Source organism: Podarcis liolepis (genome assembly GCF_965112155.1).
Source record: "Podarcis liolepis genome assembly, chromosome: 16".
In the NCBI taxonomy this organism is placed as follows: domain Eukaryota; kingdom Metazoa; phylum Chordata; class Lepidosauria; order Squamata; family Lacertidae; genus Podarcis; species Podarcis liolepis.
The window spans coordinates 41,425,876-41,453,001 of record NC_139567.1 but is presented as its reverse complement, the minus strand read 5'-3'; the positions used below and the strand labels follow the sequence as shown (position 1 = coordinate 41,453,001).

Below are 27,126 nucleotides of genomic sequence, written 5' to 3'. Positions count from 1 at the left end.
GCCGCAGGGAAAACAGAGCCTCCTGTCTCAGCGCAGGCTACCTCTTTGGAGTCCCAGTTGCTGGTGTGTGTGTGGACAGACCCCTTGCCCTGCTCGCCCCTTCCTTAGAGACACGCGGCTGAGTCCAGACAACCAAACCCACCCGAGTTTCCCCGCTTTGGGGCTCAGGATGGAACCCTGCAGACCGCGAGCCATAGGCGCAAGCTGCTGAAAGTCAGGCTGGGCGCTGCTGCTGCTTTGCGCGTGCTTTTAAAAACCAGGCAAGTGGCAAAATTGTTGGGTTTCTTTTAATAATAATAAAAAAAGCAAAAACTCACGAACCCTTCCCTGCCTGGGCTCCTCCCCCTCCTGTTAGCGATTGGAAAGGAGCAGGAGGCGGACGAGGCAGAGGACTCCCTCCAGACCCCTTTCCCAGCAGCCAGAGGGCTCTGCGGCCAGAGGGGAGAGGCGCTGCCCCCTCGCCCGGCCACCTGCCCCCCCAGCCTCTGAATTCCTCCCCCCTGCTCGCCTTTTGTTGCTGCGAGGTGGTGACATCACCCCGCCTCGCTCCTCCTCGCCGATCTGATCCGTCTCAGGTTTCCCACCGCGCCTTCTCTCCTCCGACTGACGGTGTCTGTGAATCTAGACGGGGAGAGAGAGAGAGAGAGCGAGAGCGCGCGCGAGGGAACCAGCAGCATGACCAGATCCCCGGGGATCCCGAGGGCACAGCGGACCCCGTAAGGCTCCGGCGGCGGGGAAAGCGCACCTCCATCCCCGAGCCCCCCTCGCTGCGCCTTCTCCTCGGTCCCCCTCGACGTACTCCGGGCGATTCTCCGAGAGCCGTATGCATGACACTCCGGAAAGGCGAGCGGACTACCATCAGCATCCAAGAGCACATGGCCATTGACGTCTGCCCCGGACCTATCCGACCCATCAAGCAGATCTCGGATTACTTCCCCCGCTTCCCCCGAGGGCTCCCGGCCACCGTCAGCCGCAGCAACAGCCTGCGCTCCTCGACGGCGCCCTCCGCGGCCGGGCAGCAGGCGGTCAGCCCCTCGGAGACCACGGCGCCCCGGGAGGACGACGAAGATGTGGACCAGCTCTTCGGCGCCTACGGGACCGAGGCGCCGGCCGAGCAGCCGGCCAAGCGGCGAGCGGAGCCGGAGGAGGAGGCGGCGGAGGCGGTGGACCCCGAGGGCTACGAGTCGGACGACTGCAGTGAGTTCCGCAGGTCTCCTCCTTGAGTCGGGCTGGGGGTGCGCAAGAGCCTCGTTCTGGGGTTTGGGGGGGGGGGTTGCCTCGTGAGCCGAGGCTCTCAGTCAGTTTCGGTTTTTCTATTCCCCTCCCCAGTATCCACGATGTGCTTGTTGTTTTTTTAAATCCTCACCAGCGTTTGGTGCAAATAAACTCATTTTTTGCAAGCGATCTCCCCCACCCCGCACCCTCCAGATATAAAATTCCTTGTTCTTTCCACTGAGATCTTCCTCTTTATGCCTGCTTTTTGTTAAAAGAAGGCATTTTTAATTTTTATTTCTTTGGTAAACATTGTCTGGCTGGGGAACTGCATTGCAAATTTCAGATCAGTGCAAATTTCAGAAAGTGTGATTCAACTTGACATGCACACCGGGTCAGATTTCTGCCCCATCCCCGACTGTGAGTTTTCCTTCTAATACGCTCGCCCTCCCCGCCCAGTTCTAAATCTAGATTTGACCGAGTTTCTAGCAAGCTGGCCTTGGGAGGTCAGTGGAAACCTTGAAAGCTCAGCCGGCCTGTCACCTGTGACAGGGACAATCCGTTGGGTGGCCTCCCTCTCTCCCCCCCCCCCCCTTGCTCCAGCCTGCTTGAAACAAATGCCGGTTGCGCAGAGGAGCACCACTTGCGCACCTGTGCCAGCCCCACGGAAGAAACCAGTGGGGAGCTGTGAAAGAGACACCCCCTCCCTCCGGTGGCTTGCACCCACCAGTTGCTGTTTGGCACGGACAGCGGTGGAGATGGCAATCGCAGGGATCGCTTTGTCCTCGTCCGTGCCCCCCCCCCCTCCCGCCACCCACCGAATCCAGAAGAGAGAAAACAACCCCTTGTTGCAAGGGCGCGTGAGCTTTCGTCAAACTCTTCCAGTTTGGCAGAACAAACATTGCACTACGCGGAGCCTGGCACACCGACGATGCCATCCGTTTTCCCTTTTGCACATTCCCTTTATCCATCTTCCCTCCTTCCGTTTTAAAACAACACCCTGACTCCTTTCACCCACTCTCTTTGGCGCTTTCTCTCTCTCATAACAAGGCACGTACAATTCCCTTATTTTTTGGGAGGGAAAAGGTCTCTTTTTCCTCTGCAACCCAAACCTCTCTCTCTCTCTCTCTCTCTCTCTCTCTCTCTCTCTCTCTCTCTCTCTCTCTCTCTCTCCATTCCTGCAGCCTCCCCCCACTCTTCCTTCTCTGGTTTCTTAATCCCCCTCTTCCCAGTGCCGAAATTCCATCCCTCCATCCCTCCTCCTCCACCCCCGCCCTCAAGCTGCCGACTTTAGCCCCCTCCCCACCTCGCCAATGTCACCCCGACAGCCCACCCTCGGTGGGGTCTAGCGTTGCTACAGCCGCAATCCTCCGCCATGCAGCCAAAGCGCTTGTTCCCCTCGCTCCTCCTTGCTCGACAAAATATAAACAGGCGAGGGGAGCCCCCTCCTCGCCCTGCGCGCACCCCCCTCCTCTTATAGGAGCGCTAGGATGTTTCAAAGACACCAGTTGCATCTCCTTCTGTGGTGTTGGCCGTGTTGGGAAGGGAGGGGGGCACGACTCGGGTCCTCGGCAGGTTTGAGCCGGTTTGAGAGCAAGGGTAAAGGGGCGTAGAGTGGGGTCCTTCTATGCAAGGGATGCTAGACCAGCTAGTCCACTGATGGAGAAATCTGAGCCAGGGAAGAATTTCAGTGTCTGTCGCCGCCGCCTGAATAAAACTCCCAAGCTGTCATCTTCCCAGCAGTGAAATGGGGAGAAAGAGAGATCTCTCTGGTGTAGTACAAATGGTGCAGGATATCTTTTGCATAACCAGAGCCTTGTATTTTTTTAATTATTTTTTTTTTAGGAAAACAATATTATTTTTTTTCATTTCATCCCAAGCTGACTGGGTAGTAACCCTGCTGCCCCTGCCACCTGTTTCAATAAAGAAGCCTTCTTGTCATTGGCAGGCACATATGCAAGGCACTGGCTAGGCAGGCAATCACAGAACAGGAGATTTGGAAGGGGACGAAAGGGTCATCTAGTCCAACCCCCTTGTGATGCAGAAATCACAGCTATATTTGGGGGGGGGCTATTTTTTAGCTGCTCTTGATTGGAGGAAAGAGCTTGGGGGAAGAGGAAGAGTTGCAGTGTGGCATCCAAACTTGGGAGTTTTTAAAAGGGTTGGGGGAATTGCCAGGGTTTAGGGTGGACGGACCTTTTTGAAGGGTGTGGAAGAGGCAAACATAGCCTCTGCTGTTGTGGTAATCACAAGGGGGTTTAAAATACTCTGCCTTCCCCTCCCCAAACCATAATCCTTTCTCCTAAGTAGCATGTCAGAGGAAATAAAAAGAACGGTCAGACCAATATTTATGTATGCAACTAGGGTGGCAAGGTTATTGATTGCCAAAAATTGGAAAAGCAGCAGCGTCCCAACTAAAACAGACTGGTTATCTAAAATGATGGAATACTTCCATATTGCCGAACTAACAGGGAGGATAAGAGGAGATCTGGTACAAAAAGCGAATAAGGAGTGGGCTATCTTTAAGGGATACATCAGAATTTATGCGGGGAAAGTAGAATTTCTGACAGATATTGAGTGAATCCAGAAAATGAAAGGAGAGTAAATTCAAGATAAAAGAAGACATTAAAGAAATAATGAAATGCGTTTAAGCTAGTTGGAAAAATAAAGTAGCATAAAAAGAACGGCTGGAAGTCAAGTCACTGGGTGTGTGTTTGTGTGGGTAGTTGTATAGGTATGTTGATATGTACAGTATAGGTGGGTATTATATAGAGTAATGTAGGTATGTTTTATGTTATGAAAATAAGGTAGTGTGTTATGTATGTGTACTGTGTAAATGTATATGTATGTGTTTTATATGTTAATAAAATTTATATTTAAAGAAGAAGAAAAAAGGTTCCCCTCCCTATTCACCCTCATATTATTATTTTTTTAGCTAGCCCTGCTTCTCTGCTTTGACAAGCAGAAATCCAAACTGCGATGCTCAGAGTGAGCCCATGATGGAAGAAAGCTTCACTTGTTGAATGCTTGTTCCATGTGCGCTTGTGGAAGGAGGGGTGGACAACCAATGGCCCTCCAGATGTTTCTGGACTCCAGCTCCCATCATCCTGGGCTATTGGGGGCTGATGGGAGATGGACGCCGACAGCATCTCGAGCTCCACAGGTTCCCCACCTGTTCTGAAGGCGAGGGAAGGTAGGTAAGCTGATAGGTTGCCCTCTGCTCTTCAGATGCATCAGGTCTCTCATATCCCCTGCCCGGGGAATCCTTGGAGTCAGATTTTTGCTCATCTGCAGTCACTTGCTAAGCCTTGCTTTTCCCCATCTTGGTAGTCTACCTTGCAGGGCTGGTCTGGGAAGGAAACAGGTTAGGTACTGTAACTGCTTCAGCTGCAGCACAGCATCAGAGAACATGCTTTGGAATGGCAGGTTTGATCCACAGCGCCTCTAATGGGAAGATTTCGTGGTAGCAGCTGCTAGGGGGAGATTCCTGCCCCTGTATCTTCAACCATTTTTCTAAAGAGGGCTAGAAACTTCATTTTTATTTTGCAAAATGAAATCTTGTGCTCCTGGGACTCTAATGGAGGTGGGAAGGTTTGGAGAGAGCTTAGGAGGAAGATACGACAAGCTGTCCTCTCCCCCTTCCAATCCACCAAGTTAATCAGACCTGCTCTGATCCTGCTAGAGAGGCGAGGTGCAGTTTCACACCTTTGGAGTCCTGCACATGATCTGCACAGTGGCACTTGCTGTCAGAAGCAGGAAGTGGGTTTGCCCCAATCATGAGTGTTTTTTTCTGGGATACTTGGAAGCACTGCTAAAATGGACGGTTCTCCAGCATCTGCCGTGACTTGGTAATATTCTGAAAGAGTTTGAAGCAGGGGTCAGCAAACGTTTTCAGCAGGGCACTGTCCCTCAGACCTTGTGGGGGGCCAGACTATATTTTTTTGGGGGGGGGGGAATGAATGAATTCCTATGCCCCACAAATATCCCAGAGATGCATTTTAAACAAAAGGACACATTCTACTCATGTAAAAACACACTGATTCCTGGACCGTCCGCAGGCCAGATTTAGAAGGCGATTGGGCCGGATCCGGCCCCCGGGCCTTAGTTTGCCTACCCATAGTTTGGAGGGAAGGAAAAAGGATCTCTCTTCAGCCTGTGCTCCTCAATCCAGAGAGTCATGCATTTTTTCCAGGCGTGTGTAGCAGTGGTGTAGCGTGGGTTGTCAGCACCCGGGGCAAGGCAAGTAATTTGCGCCCCCTAACCCGTGGATTTGTGCCCCCTAACCCATGGATTTGCACCCCCTAACCCGTGGATTTGCGCCCCCTAACCCTACCCCCCGGATGTTGCGCCCAGTGTGGCCGGCCCCCCCTGCACCCCCCACGCTACGCCACTGGTGTGGAGCTCCTGCGCTCCTGCAGCTCCATGAGCATTCCAAACCATGTAAGACGCTATAGCTGCTGCTCCACAAGTGCTCCAAGCACTATAGTTGCTTTATAACAAGGGGGCAGGAGCCTCTGCAACTCACTCCAGAGCTCCAAGCATTTTGACAGGCGCTTGGAGCTCCTGCACTCACGAGGCTCCACACACACTCCAAACATGTAGGTGCTCCACATGCATTCCAGCTACAGCAGTGGCAGAATATTTGCTTTTTAACACGGGGGCGGGAGCAGCTCTCTGCAGCCCTGTGCCCCTCAATCCAACATCAGGTGGTGCTCCTGCGCTGGCGCAGCTCCACACACGTTCCAAATACGTAGGAAGCCAAACAGTGAAAATACCTGGCGGCCATTTTTCTGTGGAATGGGCCACACGGCGTCCCACTGGTGGGACTTCTGAATTGCTTCAACCCACGATGCGTCAACACATTCAGCTGCTTAACCAAAAAAGCGTTGCATTGCCTAGAGACCTATTTCACATATGAGAACTGATCTTGCAGTATCCACTTTTTAAAAGGACTTGCTTCTGGCCTCTGAGAAGCAGGGAAGATCTGACTTCACCAGAGAGTAGAAGTACTGGATCCAGAATTAGGCAAGTTTCTACTCTTGGGTGACAGTCTGCACTGACAGAAGTCGTGTGCCAGAGGACAAATGGGTCCACCTGAGTGGGGCAGCCCCACTTTGCGGAAGTAATTTGCTAGAGCTCTCTGAGATTGTGATTTCCTAATATAACTCAGGTGGGCTTAAGGATTTGAGAATTGGCTCCCCCCCCCCTTCCAGTTTTGATTCATTTTGAGATACACATTATTTTTACTACTGAGGACGAGCATGAGAATGGCTTCTTAGGGTGTGTGGAATCTCTGGTCTGAGGTCCAGTTGTGGCCCTCCGCTCCTCTCTCTCTGGCCCTTGGGACTCTTCCCAGGCCACGCCCCCTCCCAGAGGCCACGCCCTCCTTGAATGTGTTTGCCTGGCTGGAAGTGTGCCCTGGAGCTCGGATAATGGATCTCGCTTCCCAGGATGCAAGATAGAGAGAAGGGTGTGCAGAAAGTAGCCTATGCTGTTATGGTAAAATTTACATGAGTGGCCCCGCCCACTTTTGCCTCTGGCCCCACCCACCTCAGAAGTTTGCCCAGAAGGAGATGCACCTCACGGAGCTCAAAATATTCCCCTGCCTCTCTTAGGAGATCAGAGAGAATGGCTCTCCTACGGACCTTAAAAGACAGGAAAAATATATGGAGGTGACTAGGCGAGACATTACTGTAAGGTGCTTATTTGATCTTGTTTGTGCAGATAGAAGTTAAGTGGTTTACATTAAATAAAAGGGGGAAAAGCAGAAATGGTTCTTCTAACAGGAAAAGCTTCAGGCAGCTGCCAGCGATCATTCTGCCAGGGTAACAGCTCTCTCAAAATCCTTGGCTTTCGGTTTTCAGGTAGAAAGGAGTTCCCAGCACCATTCATGAAAACACTTAGGTGCTGTGGAATATCTAGCTTTCCCCAGCATTGCTCAGAACCAATTCTCCCTGGCTGCTGCTGCTCCTTCATCCTTCCTGAAATATTTCGCGTGGGTGATCCCAGCCTATCAGGGAACCTACAGTGAATGGGATCGCATCACAGCAGCTCCACAGCCCATCAGGGATCCCATAGTAGACGCAAACCACCACCGGGTTTTGTGGCCAGTTGGAGTGCAGGATCCAGTCCTTGCCAGCTGGATTTGGCCGCCTGGCAATGTCGCTGAGGGCAACGACCAAGCAGGCGTCTCTGCAAGGAAGGCCTTGGCAGTGCGAGGGTGTCAAAAAGGCATTTGGCGGTGCCAGAAATGTTTGTGACAAATTGTCAGTCATTTCGGCACAGTGCTAGCTCTTTCCATTTTGCCCTGAGAGGCTAAAGGTAAGGAAAGGTAACATATAACTTAACATCCCCTTTGAACCTTTATCCAGAGGGGGTTTGGATGTTGGGGGAAGGAAGCATTCCCTCTCCCCCTGGAAGAAGGGGCCCAGTGTGGCTTAATTTCATTGTCGTGTGTTTGTGGGAAAATAAGAGCCCCACCCTATCAAAAGGCGAAATGCGCATCTGGGAGGCTGTGAGCAGGCGAGAGTGAGCAGGCAAGAAGCCCTGGTGTGGATTAAATGTTTGGTAACATGCCAGGTGGCGCCTGCTGAGATGGGGCGACTTTTCTGCTAGGAGAGGCGCGCTGAGCAGTAATTTGCCTTTAAAAAAACCCAACACTGCCTGGAATTGAAGGAGAATGGACTTCCAGGCCCTCTTCTTCCTGGAAGGTAGTGGTCCCAGATGGATCCTGGGGAGACAGCTGTTGTTTAGCACGTCTTGGAGAGAGAAGCTCTAATCTGGGGCTCCCGAGAATTGAGGGAAACGGGTCTTCGCCCCTCCCTACACCCCCTTCCCCACAACCTTCTAAATGCAGCTGCACAGCTTTTCAGATAATAGGTTTTCCTGCTGCTTTATCATAAACCACTGTGATTAAATAGAAAAAGGAGTGATATGATGTTACATTGAACTAACACAACAGAAACAAACACATATGTGCCTGCAGATACGCATACACACACACATTTCTATATCTACATACTTACACACATTACAATCTTACGCACACGTGTGTGTGAGTCCGTTTATATGCACGTCGTCATCATTGTTTATTTGTATGGCACCCTTCTGTAGTTAAAAGCATGCTCCAGGTGGCTTGCAACAGGAAAACATTTACATGGTTACAAAAATATAAAGAAAGTCGTCATAAGGAATAAATATAAATTTGTCACCACCATCCTTTATCTGAATTTGCAAACATATTCCAAAACAACCCAGATGTCTCTCTCTATATGCACACATCTCTCTCTCTCTCTATTTACACACACATGTGCCTTTCTATACCATATTTGCACAAATCCGCCATCACACTGTTTTCATTGCCTGTTTCCCACTGATCGCGCTTTTGCAAAAATCACGCCAGTTTCTCACGTTGGCGGTTGCTTTGGTTCTTCTGTTTTCTTCGCCCTCCTCTTTCCCCATTCTTGTTCATGAATGAAGTGTTGTGTGTGCAAACGGAGCAGTCCTGGTCTCACAAAGAAGCCCAAGAGAACTGGCGTCTCTAAGAACAAGGGGCCAGGAATTTCAGGGGAGCAGATTTTGGATGAAAGTTCAGAGATGTATCCTGATGTGGTCCACTGTGGGGCAGATGGAGAGGGGGCTCCTTCCTTCACTGGATCTTTTTACACAGAGGCTGGACAAGTCACCTGACAAGGATGCTGTCATTGCAGACCCTGCATTGGGAAGCGCAGTTGGACTTGATATCCTCTGGGGGGCCCTTCCAGCTGTAAAATTCTGTGCAGGCTGTACAGAAAGGGCCTGAGATGAAGCTCTTTGTTTGTGATGGCTTTGGTTGTGGGGTTTTCCCCCTGGCATAGGATGAGGACTGGCAGTTCAGAGTGGCACATATGAGTTACAGCCAGGTTGCCACCTCGCTCTCCCCCAGCAGGGCTCCTGTGCTTTTAAGACGATTGTGGTAGTCAGGAATTCAACAGGTGCAGCTTCACACCAGAACCGGCGTGGAGATCTGACGCTGGGGAGAAGACAGTTCTCTCCCCTCTTCTCCAGCCAGGCAGAAGCCCACACAGGCCTGATGGCAAGTATTTTTGGCAAGATGGCAGGTAATTGTCTGCCTTCTCTCTCTGAGCAGGGATGTTGGTGACTGGAGGGCAACCTCCAATGGAGAAGTATCTGAGCAATATCTCCTTGGGATGATTCAGCAAAAAAAAAAGGGGGGGAAGGCTGGAGGTGGAGGAGGAAAGATTTCTGAGCCCCCCCACTCCTGATAATTAAGCAGCCAAGATCTTCCTAATATGTGTGTGTGTGTGTGTATAAAATATTCATTAGCAGCTGTTGATGATCTCAAAAGATCCAGAGTCTACAGATTGCTAATCCAACAATTTAATGAAGGAAGCAAAGAATTGCGGACGGAGGAGGGAGGGGGAAAGAGAGAAAGGAAAGGAAGTTTTTAGAGAAGAATTCCGATACTTCAGTGAGAAGCATTTCGTTGGCAAATGGCCCCCGGTGCTATTTATATGCGCCTCTTTATCCCTGCGGTTTGGGCCTATCTGAGAGGCACAAAAATAAAGCCTGTTCGCAAATGAGGTGCATCCATCTTCTCTGAGAGTAAGAATGAGGAACATCTGGGGTTCTTCCAGATGTTGGAGGACTCCATCTCCCATCAGCTCTCCTCACTGGCCACATGGGTTGTTTTTATTTTTTATTTTTTTGCTGCTGATGGGAGTTGGAGTTCAAAGGCAGCTCCTCACCCCTGCAGCCAGCGTGACCCATGGCCAGGGGAATTATGGGAGTTGGAGTCCTCCACCTCGCAAACTGCTTCTCAAGTCCCAGGAGAAAGGGCAGAGTTTAGGGCAGGCATGGCCAAACTCAGCCCTCCAGATGTTTTGGGACTACAACTCCCATCATCCCTGACCACTGGTCCTGTTAGCTAGGGACGATGGGAGTTGTAGTCCCAAAACAGCTGGAGGGCCGAGTTTGCCTATGCCTGGCTTGGGGTGAAGCATTTCCTTCCACATTGTGCCAATGTCTCATGATCCCCACCGTTCTTAAAGCAGGATGGCTTCTTGGGCGTCCGCAGTGTAGGGGAAACTTTAACGTCCCGAGGGCCACTTTCCCCTCTGAGCAACTTCCCGAGGGCCGCATGCCAGTGGTGGGTGGAGCCAGAGACAAAAGTGGGTTGAGCAACAAACATTTAAAAATATTTTTATATATGCACTGTTTCAACACAAGGCCTCTATCCTCATCCTCTGTCGGAAGTCAGGGGCACAGCGAAAGGGAAAACAACCAAGGGTGGTGCGAATCAGTGGGTCTGGCCAAGGAGAGGTCCAAGGGCCAGATAGAGAGCCTCGGAGGGCCACATTTGACACCTTCCCGGCCCCTGCCTGAGCTTCCTGGTACCCGCTCTCAACACAGCGATGGTGGCTGAGATCAAGGCTGCCACAGGCTCCACGATGGCTGTCCTCTGCCTTCACAGTCAGAATCAGCAACCCCCCTGAATTGCAGCTGTCTCTTCTGGGGATCGAACCTGCAACCTTGGCGTTAACAGCAGCATGCTCTAACCAATGGAGCAATCCAGCTGAATATCAGTTGCTGGGAACCGTGGGAGGGGAGAACGCGGCAGGATTCGCACTGGCATCCGGTTGTGAGACTAAGATGCTGGACTAGAAGGGTCTGATCCAGCAACCTCTTCTTATCTCTGTGTTGCAAGTGCGTCTCTCCCTTTCGCTCATCCTTCTTGGCTTCCCACTTCTTGATTGATCCGTTTTGTTATGCAGTCCTGGTTCTCCAGCCCCCTCCCATTTCCCCACCCCCAAATCCCGAGTGGTCGCCAATTCTTTTCATCTCTCTTCATATACAATCTCTTTATTTTCCCCTTTCATTCTCCGTTCCGGGAATCGAATATAATTTAAAATAAAAAATAAAAAAGGGGCAGGAGAAGAGAAGAGTTTGTGAAGGCCATCTTTAAATTGAAAATGTGGGAAGTCTAATTGCTTATGACACCGGGGGACTGTTTAACTCCGCAGAATATAATTGCGTCTACGGACTGCGCTGCATTGATAAGTGCTCTGTGGAACATTAAGTATTTTTGGAAATCCTTCTGATTAAATCTTCACCTGTCGCAAGCCAGACCGATAAGCAGGAATGCCTCATTTTAAAAAAATAAAATAAAATAGGGGGTGAACGAGATTTCGACGTACGTCCCATCAATCCAGTTCTGGCTTTGAACAGTTTATGATCTCCTGCGGTTTTCTGTAAAATATTGACGGCAGCTCAAAATAGGAATAAAAAATGCATGCTCATAATCTTGGAAAGGGGTGGGGGAGGGAATCAATGAAATTGAAGTGTGTTTTTTTAAGAGGGGAACTGTTAAAGGAAGCAACGGTATCAAAAGGAAATTCCGAAAGGAAAAACTTGCTAGAAGTGTCAAAAAGGAAATGATATAAGATCAAGCAGACTTCGCTTGAGAGGGCGTGTGGTCCTGAGCTGTTTAAGGCCTTATAGGTCGAAACTAGCACTTTGAATTGGGTCTGGAAACTAATTGGCAGCCAGTTGGGCCCAGATATACTCAAACCATCTTGCTCCAGTGAGCAACCGGGTCACCAAATTCTACACCAGCTGAAGTTTCCGAACTGTTTTCAGAGGCAGCCCTACGTATAATGTGTTGCAGTCAGTGCTTTTTTTCCCTAAAAAAAGTGTTTAGGGATACTCTCATTTTCCTACCCATATTGAAATACTGCCCCTCAATGAGGTCAAACTTAGATTCACAAAATGTTTAGGGGTATGCGTACCCCTCGCCCCCCAGGAAAAAAGCACTGGTTGCAGTAATCTAGCCTAGCGGTTACCAGAGCATAGACAACAGTAGTTAGACTGTCCCCATCCAAACAGGGGCACAGCTGGGCCACCAGCCGACGCTGATGGAAGGCGCTCTGGGCCACTGAGGCCACCTGAGCCTCGAGCGGCAGCAAAGGATCCAGGGGGACCCCCCAAATTTCATACCCATTCCTTTGGAGGAAGTGTAACCCCATCAAGAGCAGGCAACCTCTCATCCATCCTGTCTAGGGAATGGCCTACATTTCCTCAACCTGCAAAATGTCTTGGAAGTACAGTGGTCCCTCGGGTAAAGAACTTACCGTCTTTTTCGCCCTATAGGACACACTTTTCCCCCTCCAAAAATGAAGGGGAAATCTGTGTGCGTCCTATGGGGTGAATAGAGGCTTTCGCTGAAGCTTGGAGAGCGAGAGGGGTCGGTGCGCACTGACCCCTCTCCCTCTCCAGGCTTCAGGAAGCTATCAGCAAGCCTGGGGAGCCCGCGGGAGTTCCCGCAGGGCTCCCTAGGCTGTGGATAGCAGCCTGCTGCCCAGTGCGCGGGGCGTCCTGAAGCAGAGCGCCCCACTCGCCGGGCAGACATCAGCCAGCCCCACAAGCTCAGGGGACAGCGGGGAGGCGCAGCGCCGCCATCCCGCTGCTCCCAGACCTGGTTTTTTTGGGGGAAATAAAGGGAATTCCCCCCCTTTATTTCCCCCCCAAAAAACTAGGTGCGTCCTATGGGACGAAAAATACGGTAATTCATTCTGGAGGTCCGTTGTTAACCTGAAACTATTCTTGCCAGCATGGTATAGTGGTTAAGAGTGGTGGACTCGTAGTCTGGTGAACCGGGTTCGCTTCCCCACTCCTCCACATGCAACTGCTGGGTGACCTTGGGCTAGTCACACTTCTCTGAAGTCTCTCAGCCCCACTCACCTCACAGACTGTTTGTTGTGGGGGAGGAAGGGAAAGGAGAATGTTAGCCTCTTTGAGACTCCTTAAGGGGGAGTGAAAGGCGGGATATCAAGTCCAAACTCCTCCTCCTCCTCCTCCTCCTCCTCCTCTTCTTCTTCACCTGAGGTACCACTTTAGCTAATGGGGCCTCCCGCTGCCACCACGCCACCGCACGATTTCTGTTCTCATCCTGAAACAAAGTTTTTAACCCGAGGTACTATTTCTGGGTTAGCAGAGTCTGTAACCTGAAGCGTCTGTAATCTGAAGTGTCTGTAACCCGAGGTACCACTGTATGGCCCTCTTTGTAGCAAGACCACTTTAGCTAATGGGGTCTCCTGCTGCCGCCGTGCAATTTCTGTTCTCCTCCTGAAGCAAAGTTCTTAACCCAAGGTACTATTTCTGGGTTAGCAGAGTCTGTAACCTGAAGCATCTGTAACCTGAAGCGCCTGTCACCTGAGGTACCACTGTACACCTGTCTGTCCATATCTCCTTCTCATGGGTCAATGTGAAAAAGATACAAGGGTTGCTTCCACGGTGGCCTAAAATGGAGGGCCTAAAAGACACTCTTGGTGAGTCCCACTCTGCCTCACTGCCACAGTCGCCAGCTGTCGTGCTCCCTCCTCCTCCTTGCTCCCATTGGCTGGCTTGCCAAGCAGGCAGCCAATGGGCAAGCAGGCAGGGATATCTGCCACTTTTCCTGGACCAGGCAGAGAGGCAGATAAGCAATCAGGTTGCAATGGTGAGAAGGAGGAAGAGGTGGAGGTCCTTGTCTATGGGGCCCCCTGTTCCGGCATGGGCCCCCGTGCAATACCCAACAAAGCCTGCAGGGTCATTTTTTAAAAAATTGCATTTCCCTATATGCAGTTGCACTTGGATACAGCAGCCGCACGTCAGGAGAAATCATTTTATTTTCTGCTTGGCTCTTATCACCAGAAACCGCTCCACTTTGCTGAAAGCCCTCTCCGGAAAGTTCCGGGGAGGGTGGGGAAGCCATTGTGGTGAGCCGCAGGGTTTCATTTTCCAGGAGGATTGAAGAGCAAGGAGCTTCACGGTCTGTGTTGCTCTTGTTTATTTCTTATCCAGGGAATTTTCAAATGAGCTCCCTGGCAGAAGCGGAATCCAAAGTAGGTGTTGCAATGGGGAGTCGTCCGAGACAAGGCATTAAACAAAAGCTCCATCCATCCGCCAGTCTGAAGGTTACTGATCCTGTCTTTTCTGCAGGAGAGAGAGAAGAGAGAGAGCTAATCCAGGCAGGCCCCTATCAGCCTCCTCTAGCTGTTCCTGTCAGATCCTCTTGGCACAAACAAAAACAGATTATCCTGGTGGTGGCTGGGCTGATACGTTAGACTTTTGAAAACTTGCCAGCTTTGTGTTCCAAATAAACTGGGCGGTGTGCCCTTTCTGCTGTTGTTGGAATGCAGAAAGTCTCTGAGCACATGCAGAGTGTTGCCCTTTATCACTGAATAATAGTGGCCACCCTCATACATTATGGTTACCAGATTTTTTCCCAATGAATCTGGGGACACTTTGGTTTTTTTTAGCTGAGTAGCAACAGGGAGTCAGTAGTGGGGATGGTGAGGCAAAAGACCCTGGGCCCAAGCACACATGCATATTGTATAAAGGTGCAAAGCCCTTCTTTTGCACCCTGTGAAACAGAAACGCGCAGTTTTTAAAAAAACTGGGCAACAGCCGCCCTCCCGTGACTCCCCAGCCTTCCCCAATCTCCTGCCCCATTCCTCGTTTTGACTGATGGGGGGGAGGCTCGGGAGTCATGGTGCTTTCGAACTGCTACGTTGGCAGGTGCAGGGACCGAGCAACGGGAGCTCACCCCGTCGCGGGGATTTGAACCGGCGACCTTCTGATCGGCAAGTCCTAGGCTCTGTGGTTTAGACCACAGCGCCACCCGCGTCCCATAATTATAATATTACTGCATAATCTTTGAAGGGACCCAGCATTTCTGAATTTGCCTCTCCACTGCTAGTCACCCCCCCCCCAAATCTTGCTTAATAGTAGACTGTGGTCTACAGAAATGGTGTGCTCTGTGTGTGTGTGTGAGAGAGAAAGAGCAAACAGGAAAATAAAAATAAAAGCGGATTTAGAGAGGGCATTAGGCCAACAGGATCTTTTTTCCAGTCTGCTACATCCAGCGTGATACAGATAATTAATACCATTGTCACGGTGTCTAAAGTGGATTGAGGTTCTGTGTCCAAATGCACATGTTGTTACCATTGTTCGCATTAATTACTTAATTGCTCTTGTTAATGGTCTTAATCCACATTTGCAAAGAGATATTGTTCAAGGAGCGCCTGTCAGGCTGGAGACGAATTGCAGGCCTGCCTCTCCTTGGGGGCGCAGGGGGGCGCCCTCCCCACCCCAGCGTCCCTGCACCCCAGTGATTCTCAAATGCTCGCCTTCGTTCTCCCTCGCCTGGAGCCCCAACCAAACTGGAGTCTAAATGGAGAGTCACTGCTGGTTCTCCCGCACCCCGCCAGACCTTTCTCATTCTGGAGGCATTAATCACTTGGTGTCCAGTCACCCCCGCCGCAGATGAGAAATGTCAGTTTCTCTTGTTATTGGAAAAATCTGCAGGAGCCATGCTTGGCTGCCAGTTTGCAAACAAAGAAGATCTCTCACTCCCCACACAGCCCGATCTGTCCCAAAAAATGTAAGGAGAGACCTTCCTGGATCCGGCCAGCGGCCCATCCAGTCCAGCACGCTGTTCTTACGGTGGCCAACCAGGTGCCCCCGAACAGAAACCCACAAGTAGGACCTGAAAACAAAAACACACTCCCTTCTCCTGCGGCTTCCGACAACTGATATTCAGAAGCACTGCAGCCTCAAACTGTGGAGGCAGATCACAGCCCCCCTAGGCAGCAGCCATCGATAGACTTTTTCCCCTCCACGAATTTTTCCAGCCCTCTTTTAAAGCCCCCCAACCCAAATTGGTGGTGTAGTGAAGATTCCATCAACGGTGTCTCTGGAAAATGTTACACATCACTTGGGAAGACAGACAAACTAATACCAGCGTACTGGAAGAAGCAAAGATCACCAGTGTCAAAGCAATGATTCTTCAACATCAACTTCGTTGGACTGGTCATGTTGTGTGGATGCCCGATAATCGTCTTCCAAAGCAACTATTCCGAACTTAAAAATGGAAAGTGTAATGCTGGTGGTCAACAAAAGAGGCTTAAAGACTGTCTCAAGGCAAATCTAAAAAAATGTAATATAAACACTGACAACTGGGAAACACTGGCCTGTGAGTGCTCCAGTTGGAGAACAGCCTTTGCCAAAGGTGTCATGGGCTTTGAAGACACTCGACCTCAGGACGCAAGGGAGAAATGTGCTAAGAGGAAGGCACGTTTGGCAAATCCACACCGTGATCAACTCCCGCCTGGAAACCCATGTCCCCACAGTGGAAGGACGTGTGGATCCAGAATTGGCCTCCACATTCGCTTACGGACTCATTGTTAAAACCGTGTTTACGGAAGACAATCTTACTCGGCTACGAGTGATTGCCAAAGAGATAAGAGATGAGCGTGTGCTAAAATTGAATCCAGTACTAAGGTAAACTTTACCTCTGCTGCTCCGCCCAGTTTTGCCCCCGGCTCCGCCCACCATGGGCTTGCGGCCCCCGGATGGCTGAGCAGGAGGTAATGTGGCCCTCGGCTTGAAAAAAAGATTCCCCACACCTCTGCCGCATTCTGAGCAAAGCACCAAGATTCAGCTGGGAAACTTTATTCTTTCTTTGATGTGTGTGTGTGTGAAAAATGTCTGTCTCTCCTTTCCTCCCCTCTCCCTTCCCACAATGTTTATGCCGAGGGCAGCCAGTGGAGATCAAAGGTTCTCAATCTTATCCCCCTGGAAAGCAGAGCAGTAGTCACCCCAGCCAGGAAGTATTAAACTGTGGCCGTGCGTCGCATTCAAAAACACTGGCGCCAGCTCTCTTGTCTCTCCCCCCCCCCCTCTCGCTTTCTCTCTGAGGACATTGGTACAGCTAAGGCAGGCAGCCCAGGGATTTTAGACACCCCTGCAGGGGCGTCGCTGGGTCCTTAAGAGCCAGGGTGGGGGAGTGTTGCACAGACCTGTGGCCCAAATTTGCATAAAATGTGCCCTTGCTAATTGACATGGACCAATGATGATTTGGGGAGAGGGGAGCCTGCCCTGTTAACAAAGTGAAAAAACATTAAAATTAAAAGCAGAGGTAGATCAGAGCTCACTTAACCCCACAACTCCCAGGCTGTTTGCTTAGTAGGTCTCTATGCAAGCTCGTAAGTCTGCAAGAATGTTGTACAGAGTACTCTATCAACTATCTACCTATCTACCTATCTATCATCTATCTATCTATCTATCTATCTATCTATCTATCTATCTATCTATCTATCTCTCTATCTCTATCTCTATCTCTCTCTCTCTCTCTCTCTCTCTCTCTCTCTATCTCTATCTCTATCTCTATCTATCTATCTATCTATCTATCTATCTATCTATATCTCTATCTATCATCTATCATCATCTATCTAAAAACAGCATGCTGAATCAGGCCAGTGGGAAACCTGTAAGCAGGATTTGAGCACAACACCCCTCTCCTTTTCTGTGGTTTGCAGCAATAAGAATTCAGAAGTGTTGCTGCCTTTAGCCGTGGAGGCAGAGTAGGCCATTGTGGCTAAAAGTTGTTGACAGCGTCATCCTCCATGAAACTGCCCAATCTTCTTTCAAAGCCATCCATGGGCCAGCTGGAATGGCTCAGTTGGTAGCACATGAGACGAAGAGTCTCATGGGTTGTGGGTTCGAGTCCTAAGTCGGGGGTTGGACTAGATGGCCCTCAGGGTCCCGTCAAACCATACAATTCTACGCTTCTGCATTGTGGAAGGCGCAGTGCCGTCCTTCACAACCCTTCCCCGTCCCTCGCAGTTCTCCTAGTGCTGGTTTTTTTAAAAAAGGAGTAAGCACAACATATATATTTTATTTCATCCACATCGTACGATGTAAAGGTCAGCGCTGGGGAGGTGGCAGTGGCTTGGAGGGCTGCCGACAATGCAAGTTTTCTATTCCTTAACTTTTAACGAATTGCCTTTTCCCTTTTCAAAAGATCGCCTCTCCAATTAAAAGCACCATCGGAGGCTTAATGTCAAATTTGGAGCTTGGCAGCACACTGCAGGGAGGGCAGTTTGTGTGTGTGTGTGCTTTGCCAAGGGCTGTGGCAGGACGAGAGCCAGTCTCTTGAATGGCAAAACTTCCTAGCTTTTCAAACAATGTCTGGCATGGATGTTTTCTCGGTCTCTTGTGAGCATCAGTACAGAGCTGTGTCGCAGAGGTCCAGGCCTCTCTGTCTGGACCTTGGGCCTTATATCAGAAGAGTGCTGCTGGATTAGCTAGATGGCACACCCTCCTACATTCCTCAGATGAAAAAAGGGACATTTCTCCCTTCCAGCCAACTGGCCCTCCTCGACCCCCATTTTGTGTGTGTCCCCCCCCTTCCCTGCAGAGTATCTCCTCTTACCATCAGCCTGTTGGATTTCTCTATCCCATGGCATAAAGGAGATAAAGAGGTATTGACCCTTCGCTATGTGCTATGTGTTACCCAGAAAAGGGGAGGATGTTAGGATATTGATGTTCCGTTCCACATTTCCTACTACTCCTACAACGGGCCACAACACACATGCCACCCTGAGAAAAACCCTTAATCCCAATTTTGTTTTATTCTTTGGTAGACTTACAAGAAGAAAAGCACACACCAATAAATGAATTTTAGAAAGAGGTAAGATTAGAGGAGGGAGGCGCTGTGGGTTAAACCACAGAGCCTAGGCCTTGCCAATCAGAAGGTTGGTGGTTTGAATCCCCACAACGGGGTGAGCTCCCATTGCTCGGTCCCTGCTCCTGCCAACCTAGCAGTTCGAAAGCATATCAAAGTGCAAGTAGATAAATAGGTACCACTCCGGCGGGAAGATAAACGGCGTTTCCGTGCGCTGCTCTGGTTTGCCAGAAGCGGCTTAGTCCTGCTGGCCACATGACCCGGAAGCTGTACGCCAGCTCCCTCGGCCAATAAAGCGAGATGAGCACTGCAACCTCAGAGTCGGCCACAACTGGACCTAATGGTCAGGGGTCCCTTTACCTTTTCAGATTAGAGGACGCACAAAGTGTTTTTGGTTTTTTAAATAAAGACTCTGTGCCCTCTGCTCTGCGCCCCCTTTTTTTCCTGCCCAGGATGGCTCTGCCCTCTGCCTGCCCCTCAGAACCAGCATGGCACATAGGGCTGGGCCTCAGCCTCCCTTCCTCCTTGCTGGCTCTACAGCAGCCACTGCCAGTTGCCCAAGGGAGGCAGCTGGCAGCAGAGGCCGTGGAGAGGCAATGGGACAAGTGTCGGCTCATCTCGTCCTCGAGTTCAGCCGTGGCAGCACTGGCAGAGAAATTAGGGACATTCCAGAATCATATCAGAAGCTGGGGTGGCTTTCGTATTTCCGGGACTGTCCCTGGAATGTCAGGACACTTGGAGGGTATGTGATGGCCTATTTAACCCAGCACCCTGTCCAGTGCCGAGGGCCTTCTGGCAGTTCCCTCGCTACGAGAAGTGAGGTTACAGGGAACCAGGCAGAGGGCCTTCTTGGTGGTGGCGCCCGCCCTGTGGAACGCCCTCCCACCAGATGTCAAAGAGAAAAACAACTACCAGACTTTTAGAAGACATCTGAAGGCAGCCCTGTTTAGGGAAGCTTTTAATGTTTAATAGGTTATTGTATTTTTGTGTTCTGTTGGAAGCCGCCCAGAGTGGCTGGGGAAACCCAGCCAGAGGGGTGGAGTATAAAAAAATTATTATTATTATTATTATTATTATTATTATTATTATTATTATTCTCACAAAGGCTGAGCAGGTGCCTTAGTGGGAAACCTAGGATCTGAGCATAAGAGAATTCTCCTCTCCCATGGCTTCCAGCAACAGGAATTCAGAAGCGTTGGAGGCAGTTGTGGCTAGTAGCCTTCTCCTCCTCCGTGAATTTTCCGAATCCTCTTTTAACGCCATCCAAATTGGTGGCCACCGCTCTCTCTTGTGGCAGGGAGTTCCATAGTTTAGCAGTGTGCGGCATGATGGAGCCCTTTCTTTATCCGTCCTGAATCTTCCAACATTCATTTTGACGCCCTCTCGCCCATCCTTGCACGGGGAGGAGAGTCCGACCGCCCTCCACCCGGCCGGATTTTACCCTTCTCTTCCAATGCTAGGCCGACTTGTGAAATGTGGGTCATCGCTGAAGGCGCTCTGGCCTGGCCGAGTCGGGAAAAGAGCAAAATGGCTAAGTCCTCTCTCACGCAGCAGCTGGGAGGTTCAAGGTGACTTTGGGATTGGCGTGGGGAGGGCGGAATCCCTTAGCACGGTTCTCCGCTCATCCATCACCTGAGCTCTGCCTCCTTGCTTAGGATCAGAGCTTCTTATGCAAAAAAAGCTTAGCCAGAGGTGAGGACACTCAAGGGCGTTTGCAAGCTTGTCAAAGGTGCGAGAGGAGCAGATGGTCTGTGGCGTGTGGCGGCAGAGGGGGCTTTAAGCTGTGCTGCCTCAGAGCTTGTGGCGGCCAAAGTCGGTTTTATTATATGGCTATTGAGGGGGTGGATCCGTCCATTTGCACCCACAGCTTCTCTGTGTTTCTGCGTTAGCTTGCAATGTTTCCCCTTCTAAAAATTCTGAAAATTCACCTGCGTTTCAGTGCAAATTCTTCCACCTACATACTTTGGAATGCAGTTTCGTTTTATTTATTTATCACATTTATCTCCCACCGTTTTTTCCTCTCCAGGTGGCGTGTACACGGTTCTGATCCTCTCCTCATTTAACACCTCATTTAATTAGGTTAAGCTGCTGAGGGATTGATTGTTAAACCGCTCTCAGCACCGTGGATCTGGGAGGGGACTAGGGGTCTCCTTGACAACCCTCAGCGCCCTCATCAAACTACAGCTCCCAGAATTCTTTGAGGGAGGAAGAGATTGACTGTTTCAAATGGTATCATAGTGCTTTAAATGTATGGTGGCCTAAATCTCACTGAACACTGTACAAAACAGCCAGCATTCAGTGGGTCTGTTGCACAATGCTCACTCTATTTCTTATCCTTTCCCACACAAAAATGCCTTGTCCGGACAGGCGTACTGAGGCTGCCCCCTGGCATAGATGGCTTTTGAAAGGAAACCAGAGAAACTCAATTTTTAAAATTAATTTTAAACCTTAAAGGGTGACTGCTAATCACACCGACTATATGCAACCTCCGGATTCAGGAGCAGTCAACAAGACTCTGACCCAGCAGGTCTCTTCTTAAGTCCCTATACAGGGAACTGGGAAACACTTAATACATGCAGTTCTCCCTCTCTTACTTATCTTCACAACCTTGAGGACTAGCCTCTTGGCTTCCAAAATAAAAACATTCTGAGTTTTTCAGGATGTACACACCACAAGCGCACATGATATGGTCATCCAGGTTGCAGAAGTTCATTGCGCAACTGCTTAACTACTAGTAGTAATAAGTAAAGGTAAAGGGACCCCTGACCATGAGGTCCAGTCATGGATGACTCTGGGGTTGCGGCACTCATCTCGCTTTACAGTGGTACCTCGGGTTACAGACGCTTCAGGTTACAGACTCCGCTAGCCCAGAAATAGTACATCGGGTTAAGAACTTTGCTTCAGGATGAGAACAGAAATCGCATGGCAGCAGCATGGCAGCAACGGGAGGCCCCACTAGCTAAAGTGGTACCTCAAGTTAAGAACAGTTTCAGGTTAAGAACGGACCTCCAGAACAAATTAAGTTCTTAACCGGAGGTACCACTGTATTGGCTGAGGGAGCCAGCGTACAGCTTCCGGGTCATGTGGCTAGCATAACTAAGCCACTTCTGGGGAACCAGAGCAGCGCATGGAAACGGCGTTTACCTTCCCACCGGAGCGGTACCTATTTATCTACTTGCACTTTGACATGCTTTCGAACTGCTAGGTTGGCAGGAGCAGGGACCGAGCAACGGGAGCTCACCCCGTCGCGGGGATTCGAACTGCTGACCTTCTGATTGGCAAGTCCTAGGCTCTGTGGTTTAACCCACAACACCACCCGCGTCCCACATAGTAATAAGTAGGTGTAGTTAATACTACTACTCTGACCTTAATCCCTTCCTTCTAGAACTTGGAGGAAAACGAAGAAACCCCCACCCCTTCCAGCCCAGATAATGTGTGTTTTACTGGGCTTATTAGATGGGGATGACACGTGGCCATTGCAATCCTTCCTGCCCCCAGGCGACAGGAGCCAATGGCTGTGAAATGAGGTAATTGCCCTTTAAGACGGCTCCTTTAAGAGGGAGGCTGCTACAACCAGCAGCTTCCACAGTGCTCTGTCCAGGGTCCTGAAATTGCCTTGCCTTGGGACGCAATGGGCAGTGGATACCCCTACTAGTAGGAAAATCTCAACTCTCACAAGGGAGAAGTCACAGCTGTTAAAGGAGTTTATATGTGTCAGAACAAAGTTGGGCGGGGTTAGTTTTCCAAAAATGTTAAGTCCAGGCTTCCCAATTGGCTGGTACTGACTCCCTGGGGTTGACGGAACAGTGCAGAAGGGTGAATTAAGACCAAGGGGTTCAAAAAGGGCTTAGGCATGTGGAAAATAAGTTGATGAGGTTTAATCCTCCCCAAAATAATTCAAAAAAACTATGAGCCTCAGAAATAAAGGGCATGAGCACGTACAGAGCACACCTCCCTTGGCAAGGAGGAACTTCTGCATGGTAGCGAAGCATAAAATTTACATTTTATGATTCCTAGCAGTGGTGATGGGTAATTAATACACATTGATTAGATATCAATCATTTCTAGCTTTTATTTCATTTACATTCCTAAGAATTTGGCTTGGGGGGTCAATGACAATTTCACGAGCTCATCAAGGGTTCAGTGAACTCAGAGGTTCTCAGACTTAAGTGATTCAAAATGGTGGAGAAACCCCAACTTCCCTCATTCCCGTTGCCAAAGTCTTTATTTCCTTTAAGAGCATGAGACCCTTCTGCAATATCTGGAAAACATTCCTGCCCACATCTCATTTTGTATAGAAAGGATCTGTCTACTCTCTGTCAACTTGTTTTTATTATTGCTTGTTAGCTGCCCTGAGCCCGGCCTTGGCTGGGGAGGGCGGGGTATAAATAATAATAATAATAATAATAATAATAATAATAATAATAATAATAATAATTATTATTAACCTACCCACGTCCGCCAACCCCAAGACCCACCAACTCACCCACCTACCATGATTTGACCATCTCAAACCCACTCCCCATTGAAGGAGTAGCAGGTTAAATGAGGAAGGATTAAAGTTTGTAGATTTTCAACAAACTCCTAAACAGCCGCTAAACATTCCCCCCCCCCCAAGGTATGACTGTGTGCATCCATGAGGACCAGAAACTTGAAAATAAAAAATCTTAAAAGTGGGTTCCAAAGTGTTCCGGCTCAAACTTTCAGACCAGGATGGGGTAGATATTCTTTACAATGTTCCTCCAATCACATTGCTGCGATTTCTCAAATCCCACCCCGTTCAGGTGATTGGCCCATTTTTGCTTTGCGAAACTGTGCTTAATACATGGGGGGGGGGGATATGCTTGAGGAGCTCAGCAGCCGTGACAAACCAAAGGCTGCCTCCTTCTCCTGCCAAGGGAGACAGACTGCATTTCTCAGTTCTGCTCACTTTTTTACTTAAAAAAAAAACAAAATAAGGCGGGGAGAGAGAAAGGAAATGTAGATACATAAAAAAGAGCATCTGCTTCAATGTTTTGGTTCTTTTTATAATGGCATGTGTTGCTGAACAGAGACTAGTGCCTTCCCTTTCACCTGAGGGTGGAGGGAATTGTCACCATCTTCCTGGGCTGAAAACAAACAATCAGTTCTCTCCTTTCTTTCAAACCCAGCCTGTGGATTCACGCTTGGCATTCATCCGCTTGCGCACAAATAGAAGGCTGCATGTGATCATTCCAGAACAGAAGAGGGTGGAGCTCACTGAGCCTGGTGGGGTGGGGGAAGCAGGCAAGGCTCACACCTCCGTAGGAGAGCATCTGCTTGGCCTGTAGAAAAACCCCGTTTCAATTCCTGGCATTTCCAGGTAGGGCTGGGAATGTCCTCTACCTGAAACCCTGGAGAGCTGCTGCCAGTCAGTGTAGGCCATGGGTAGGCTGCTGCCAGTCAGTGTAGGCAAGCTAAGGACCGGGGGCAGGATCTGGCCCAATCACCTTCTAAATCCAGCCCACAGATGGTTTGGGAATCAGCGTGTTTTTACATGAGTAGAATGTGTGCTTTTATTTAAAATGCATCTCTGGGTTATTTGTGGTGCTTAGGAATTCATTCATATTTTTTTCCAAAATATAGTCCGGTCCCCCACAAGGTCTGAGGGACAGTGGACCGGCCCCCTGCTGAAAAAGTTTGCTGACCTCTGGTGTAGGCAATACTGAGCTAGATGGAGCAATGACCTGACTCTGTGTTAGGCAACTCCCAGTGTAGGTGGAGCAAGGACCTCTTACAGACAGAGCTCCATCCTCTTTTCCTATGCACTCTACAAACACCCTACTGAAATTGAGGAGGAGGAAGCTGCCAGCCCGTTCCACCCCTTGGACAAGCAGGGAGTCAGAAGCCAGGTGGGTAGGGGCTACTGAGGCTGGTGGAGCAGCCCCATTCATGCCAATGGTCTAGCCTCCACCTTTCCAAAAGTATGGGCACAATTCCAGCAGGGAGCTGAGTTCGAATCCAGTTGTGAAGCACATTCGTGGAGGGTAAGGCTATCAATGGCGGTTGGCTGTGATGGTGATGTGGAGCCTCCAGTGACAGAGGCAGTCTGCCTTTGAATACTGGGAATCTGCCAGCGGGGACAGTTGCCACTGCACTCAGATGACCCAGCAAGGCTCTTCCTATGTGTGTCTGTGTGTCTGTGTGTGTCTGGTTAAACCTCGCAGGCCTCATCTCCCTATAAACAGAGCAATTTTCAAAGGATGTCCTCCTGGAGACGCTTTTGCAAAACACTGGAAAATAAATCTGCTGTTTGCTTGCCGTAATGGGAATCTTAACGAGGCCCTGAGGATTGATCTCCCTCATCCAATTTTAATAGGCTGGGTTTAGCTTCACAGAGTGGTGGCAGAAAGGGGGGGGGGAGAGACGGAAACTACCCCCTTCCATTGGTCTGGGAGTTTAGTGGCTGAAAAACACACACCATCATTTGCTCCAGGAACCGTGCAGGATCAGGGCCCGGCAGCAGGTGTGCCACCAAAATGGAGTGACCTTTTTCAAGGGCTGTCATCCAATTAAAAAAACAAACAAACCATGCACACTCCAGCCTCCCAGAGCAATGGAAGAAGCCAGGGATAGTTATTTCCCATTTTGCAGGGTCAAAGGGGGATTGTTCCACCGGCTGGCTGGCTGGCTGCCTTGCAGAGAGGCAGGCAAAGCTGCTCCCTTCCATTTTCTGGATCCAGAGGCAGAACGAAGTGTTCAGCTCCATGGCCTTTGGCAGCCAGCTCCTTCCACTGTATCCAGGCCCACGATACTGGCTGCAGAATCAGGCCATTGTCAGTGTCTTGAGTGCCAAACACCAGCTGCCCAGAATCAGTTGCTGCTTTAAAAAAATATATTAAATCATTAAGACAGCAAAATAATAGATTCCCACAAATAAGGCACAATAAAGCGAATAAAGACATCTGCTTGCAAATGCTAACCGTATTACAACAAATTGAAGGCGGCATGAGGCTGAGCATTACCATTAAAGTTGCTTTTTCCAGTGCATCACAAAGAATACCCATTTTTTCTGCAAACTTATTAGCTTGATTTATGTGCGCTCTTTCCTAAGTTAATTTAATCATTGTTACTATAGACCAAATCATGTCAAGCCATTCACATACAGTTGCTTTTTTTAAAAAAGAAGAAGACTTTCCATCTCATTTGCATGCCCAGAACCTTTGTGTCCCTGTTTATCTGTGTCCTTTCCTAACCTGGGGCTGGGGATCGGAGGATCTGAACTCAGTACTATATGCAGCCAGGGGCTGGGGAACTAGCCCAGGTTGTTAGCTTTGGGGAGTGGGTGTCTTGGATTCGATTTTCACTCCAGTCCTGACACCTGGGGAGCATGGTCTCATCTGCATCATCATCATCACTTATTATTTATACCCCACCCTGGGGCTTCCCCAGCCACTCTGGGTGGCTTCCAACACAGTATTAAAATACAGTAATGCCTCAAACATTAAAAGCTCCTCTAAACAGGGCTGCCTTCGGATGTCTTCTAAAAGCCTGGTAGTTGTTGTTCTCTTTCACATCTGGTGGGAGGGTGTTCCACAGGGCGGGCGCCACCAGCGAGAAGGCCCTCTGCCTGGTTCCCTGTAACTTGGCTTCTCACAGTGAGGGAACCGCCAGAAGGCCCTCGGCACTGGACCTCAGTGCCCGGGCAGAATGATGAGGGTGGAGACGCTCCTTCAGGTATACAGGACCGAGGCCGTTTAGGGCTTTCAAGGTCAGCACCAACACTTTGAATTGTGCTCGGAAACAATACATTTAAAGCAGCATCGTACCACTTTTAAGCAGTCGTGGCTTCCCTAAAAGAATTCTGGGATCTGTAGTTAGTTCTGGGCGCTGAGACTTCATAGATGACCCTCTTTTCCCCTCGCAGAGGTATAGTCTTTGAGAAGAAGGATTTGGTGGTTAAAGCACTTTGGGAATTGCAGCCCCGCAAGGGGAATAGGGGTCCTCTCACAGCTCTCAGCACCCAAACTACAGTTCCCAGGATTCTTTCAGGGAAGCTGTGACTGTTTAAAGTGGTATGAGAAATGGATTTATAGCTGTGTCCCTTGTCTCCAGATCAGATAATTTATTATGATCAAAGACCAGCTCACATAACACAATAAAAACAGCCTGTCCCTTGTCTCCTGTTGTCTCCTATTTGAAGAACTTCCATATGACAGGCTTCTATCATTTGAAGGCATCCTTTCAGAATGTGGGACCCCAGCCGCGTGTGTGGAACAGGGGGTGCCAACCTTTTTTGCGGGGTGCGTGTGGAATTCCAAAAGAGTGCTCCTTTTCCTCCCCTAGTCTCTTCGCTCACCCCTCCTTCCCTCCAGCTCTCAATCTTTATATGATTTTTCAGGCTCAGATCAGTCAGCTGGGTGCAGGCTTGAGTCTTGAAAGCCCACAGA

At 49.7% G+C, this 27,126-nt stretch overlaps 1 protein-coding gene across 1 annotated transcript in view; it reads left to right on the top strand.

Annotated features, from left to right (window-relative positions):
• Positions 1–393: 393 nt before the first annotated feature.
• Positions 394–27,126, top strand: part of DOC2B (double C2 domain beta) — a 123,882-nt gene continuing 97,149 nt past the window's right edge. Inside the window, exon 1 of the mRNA XM_083480064.1 lies at positions 394–1,197. Within this exon, the coding sequence (XP_083336190.1) occupies positions 828–1,197 (370 nt within the window). The 5' untranslated portion in view covers positions 394–827. The remainder of the gene's footprint in view (positions 1,198–27,126) is intronic.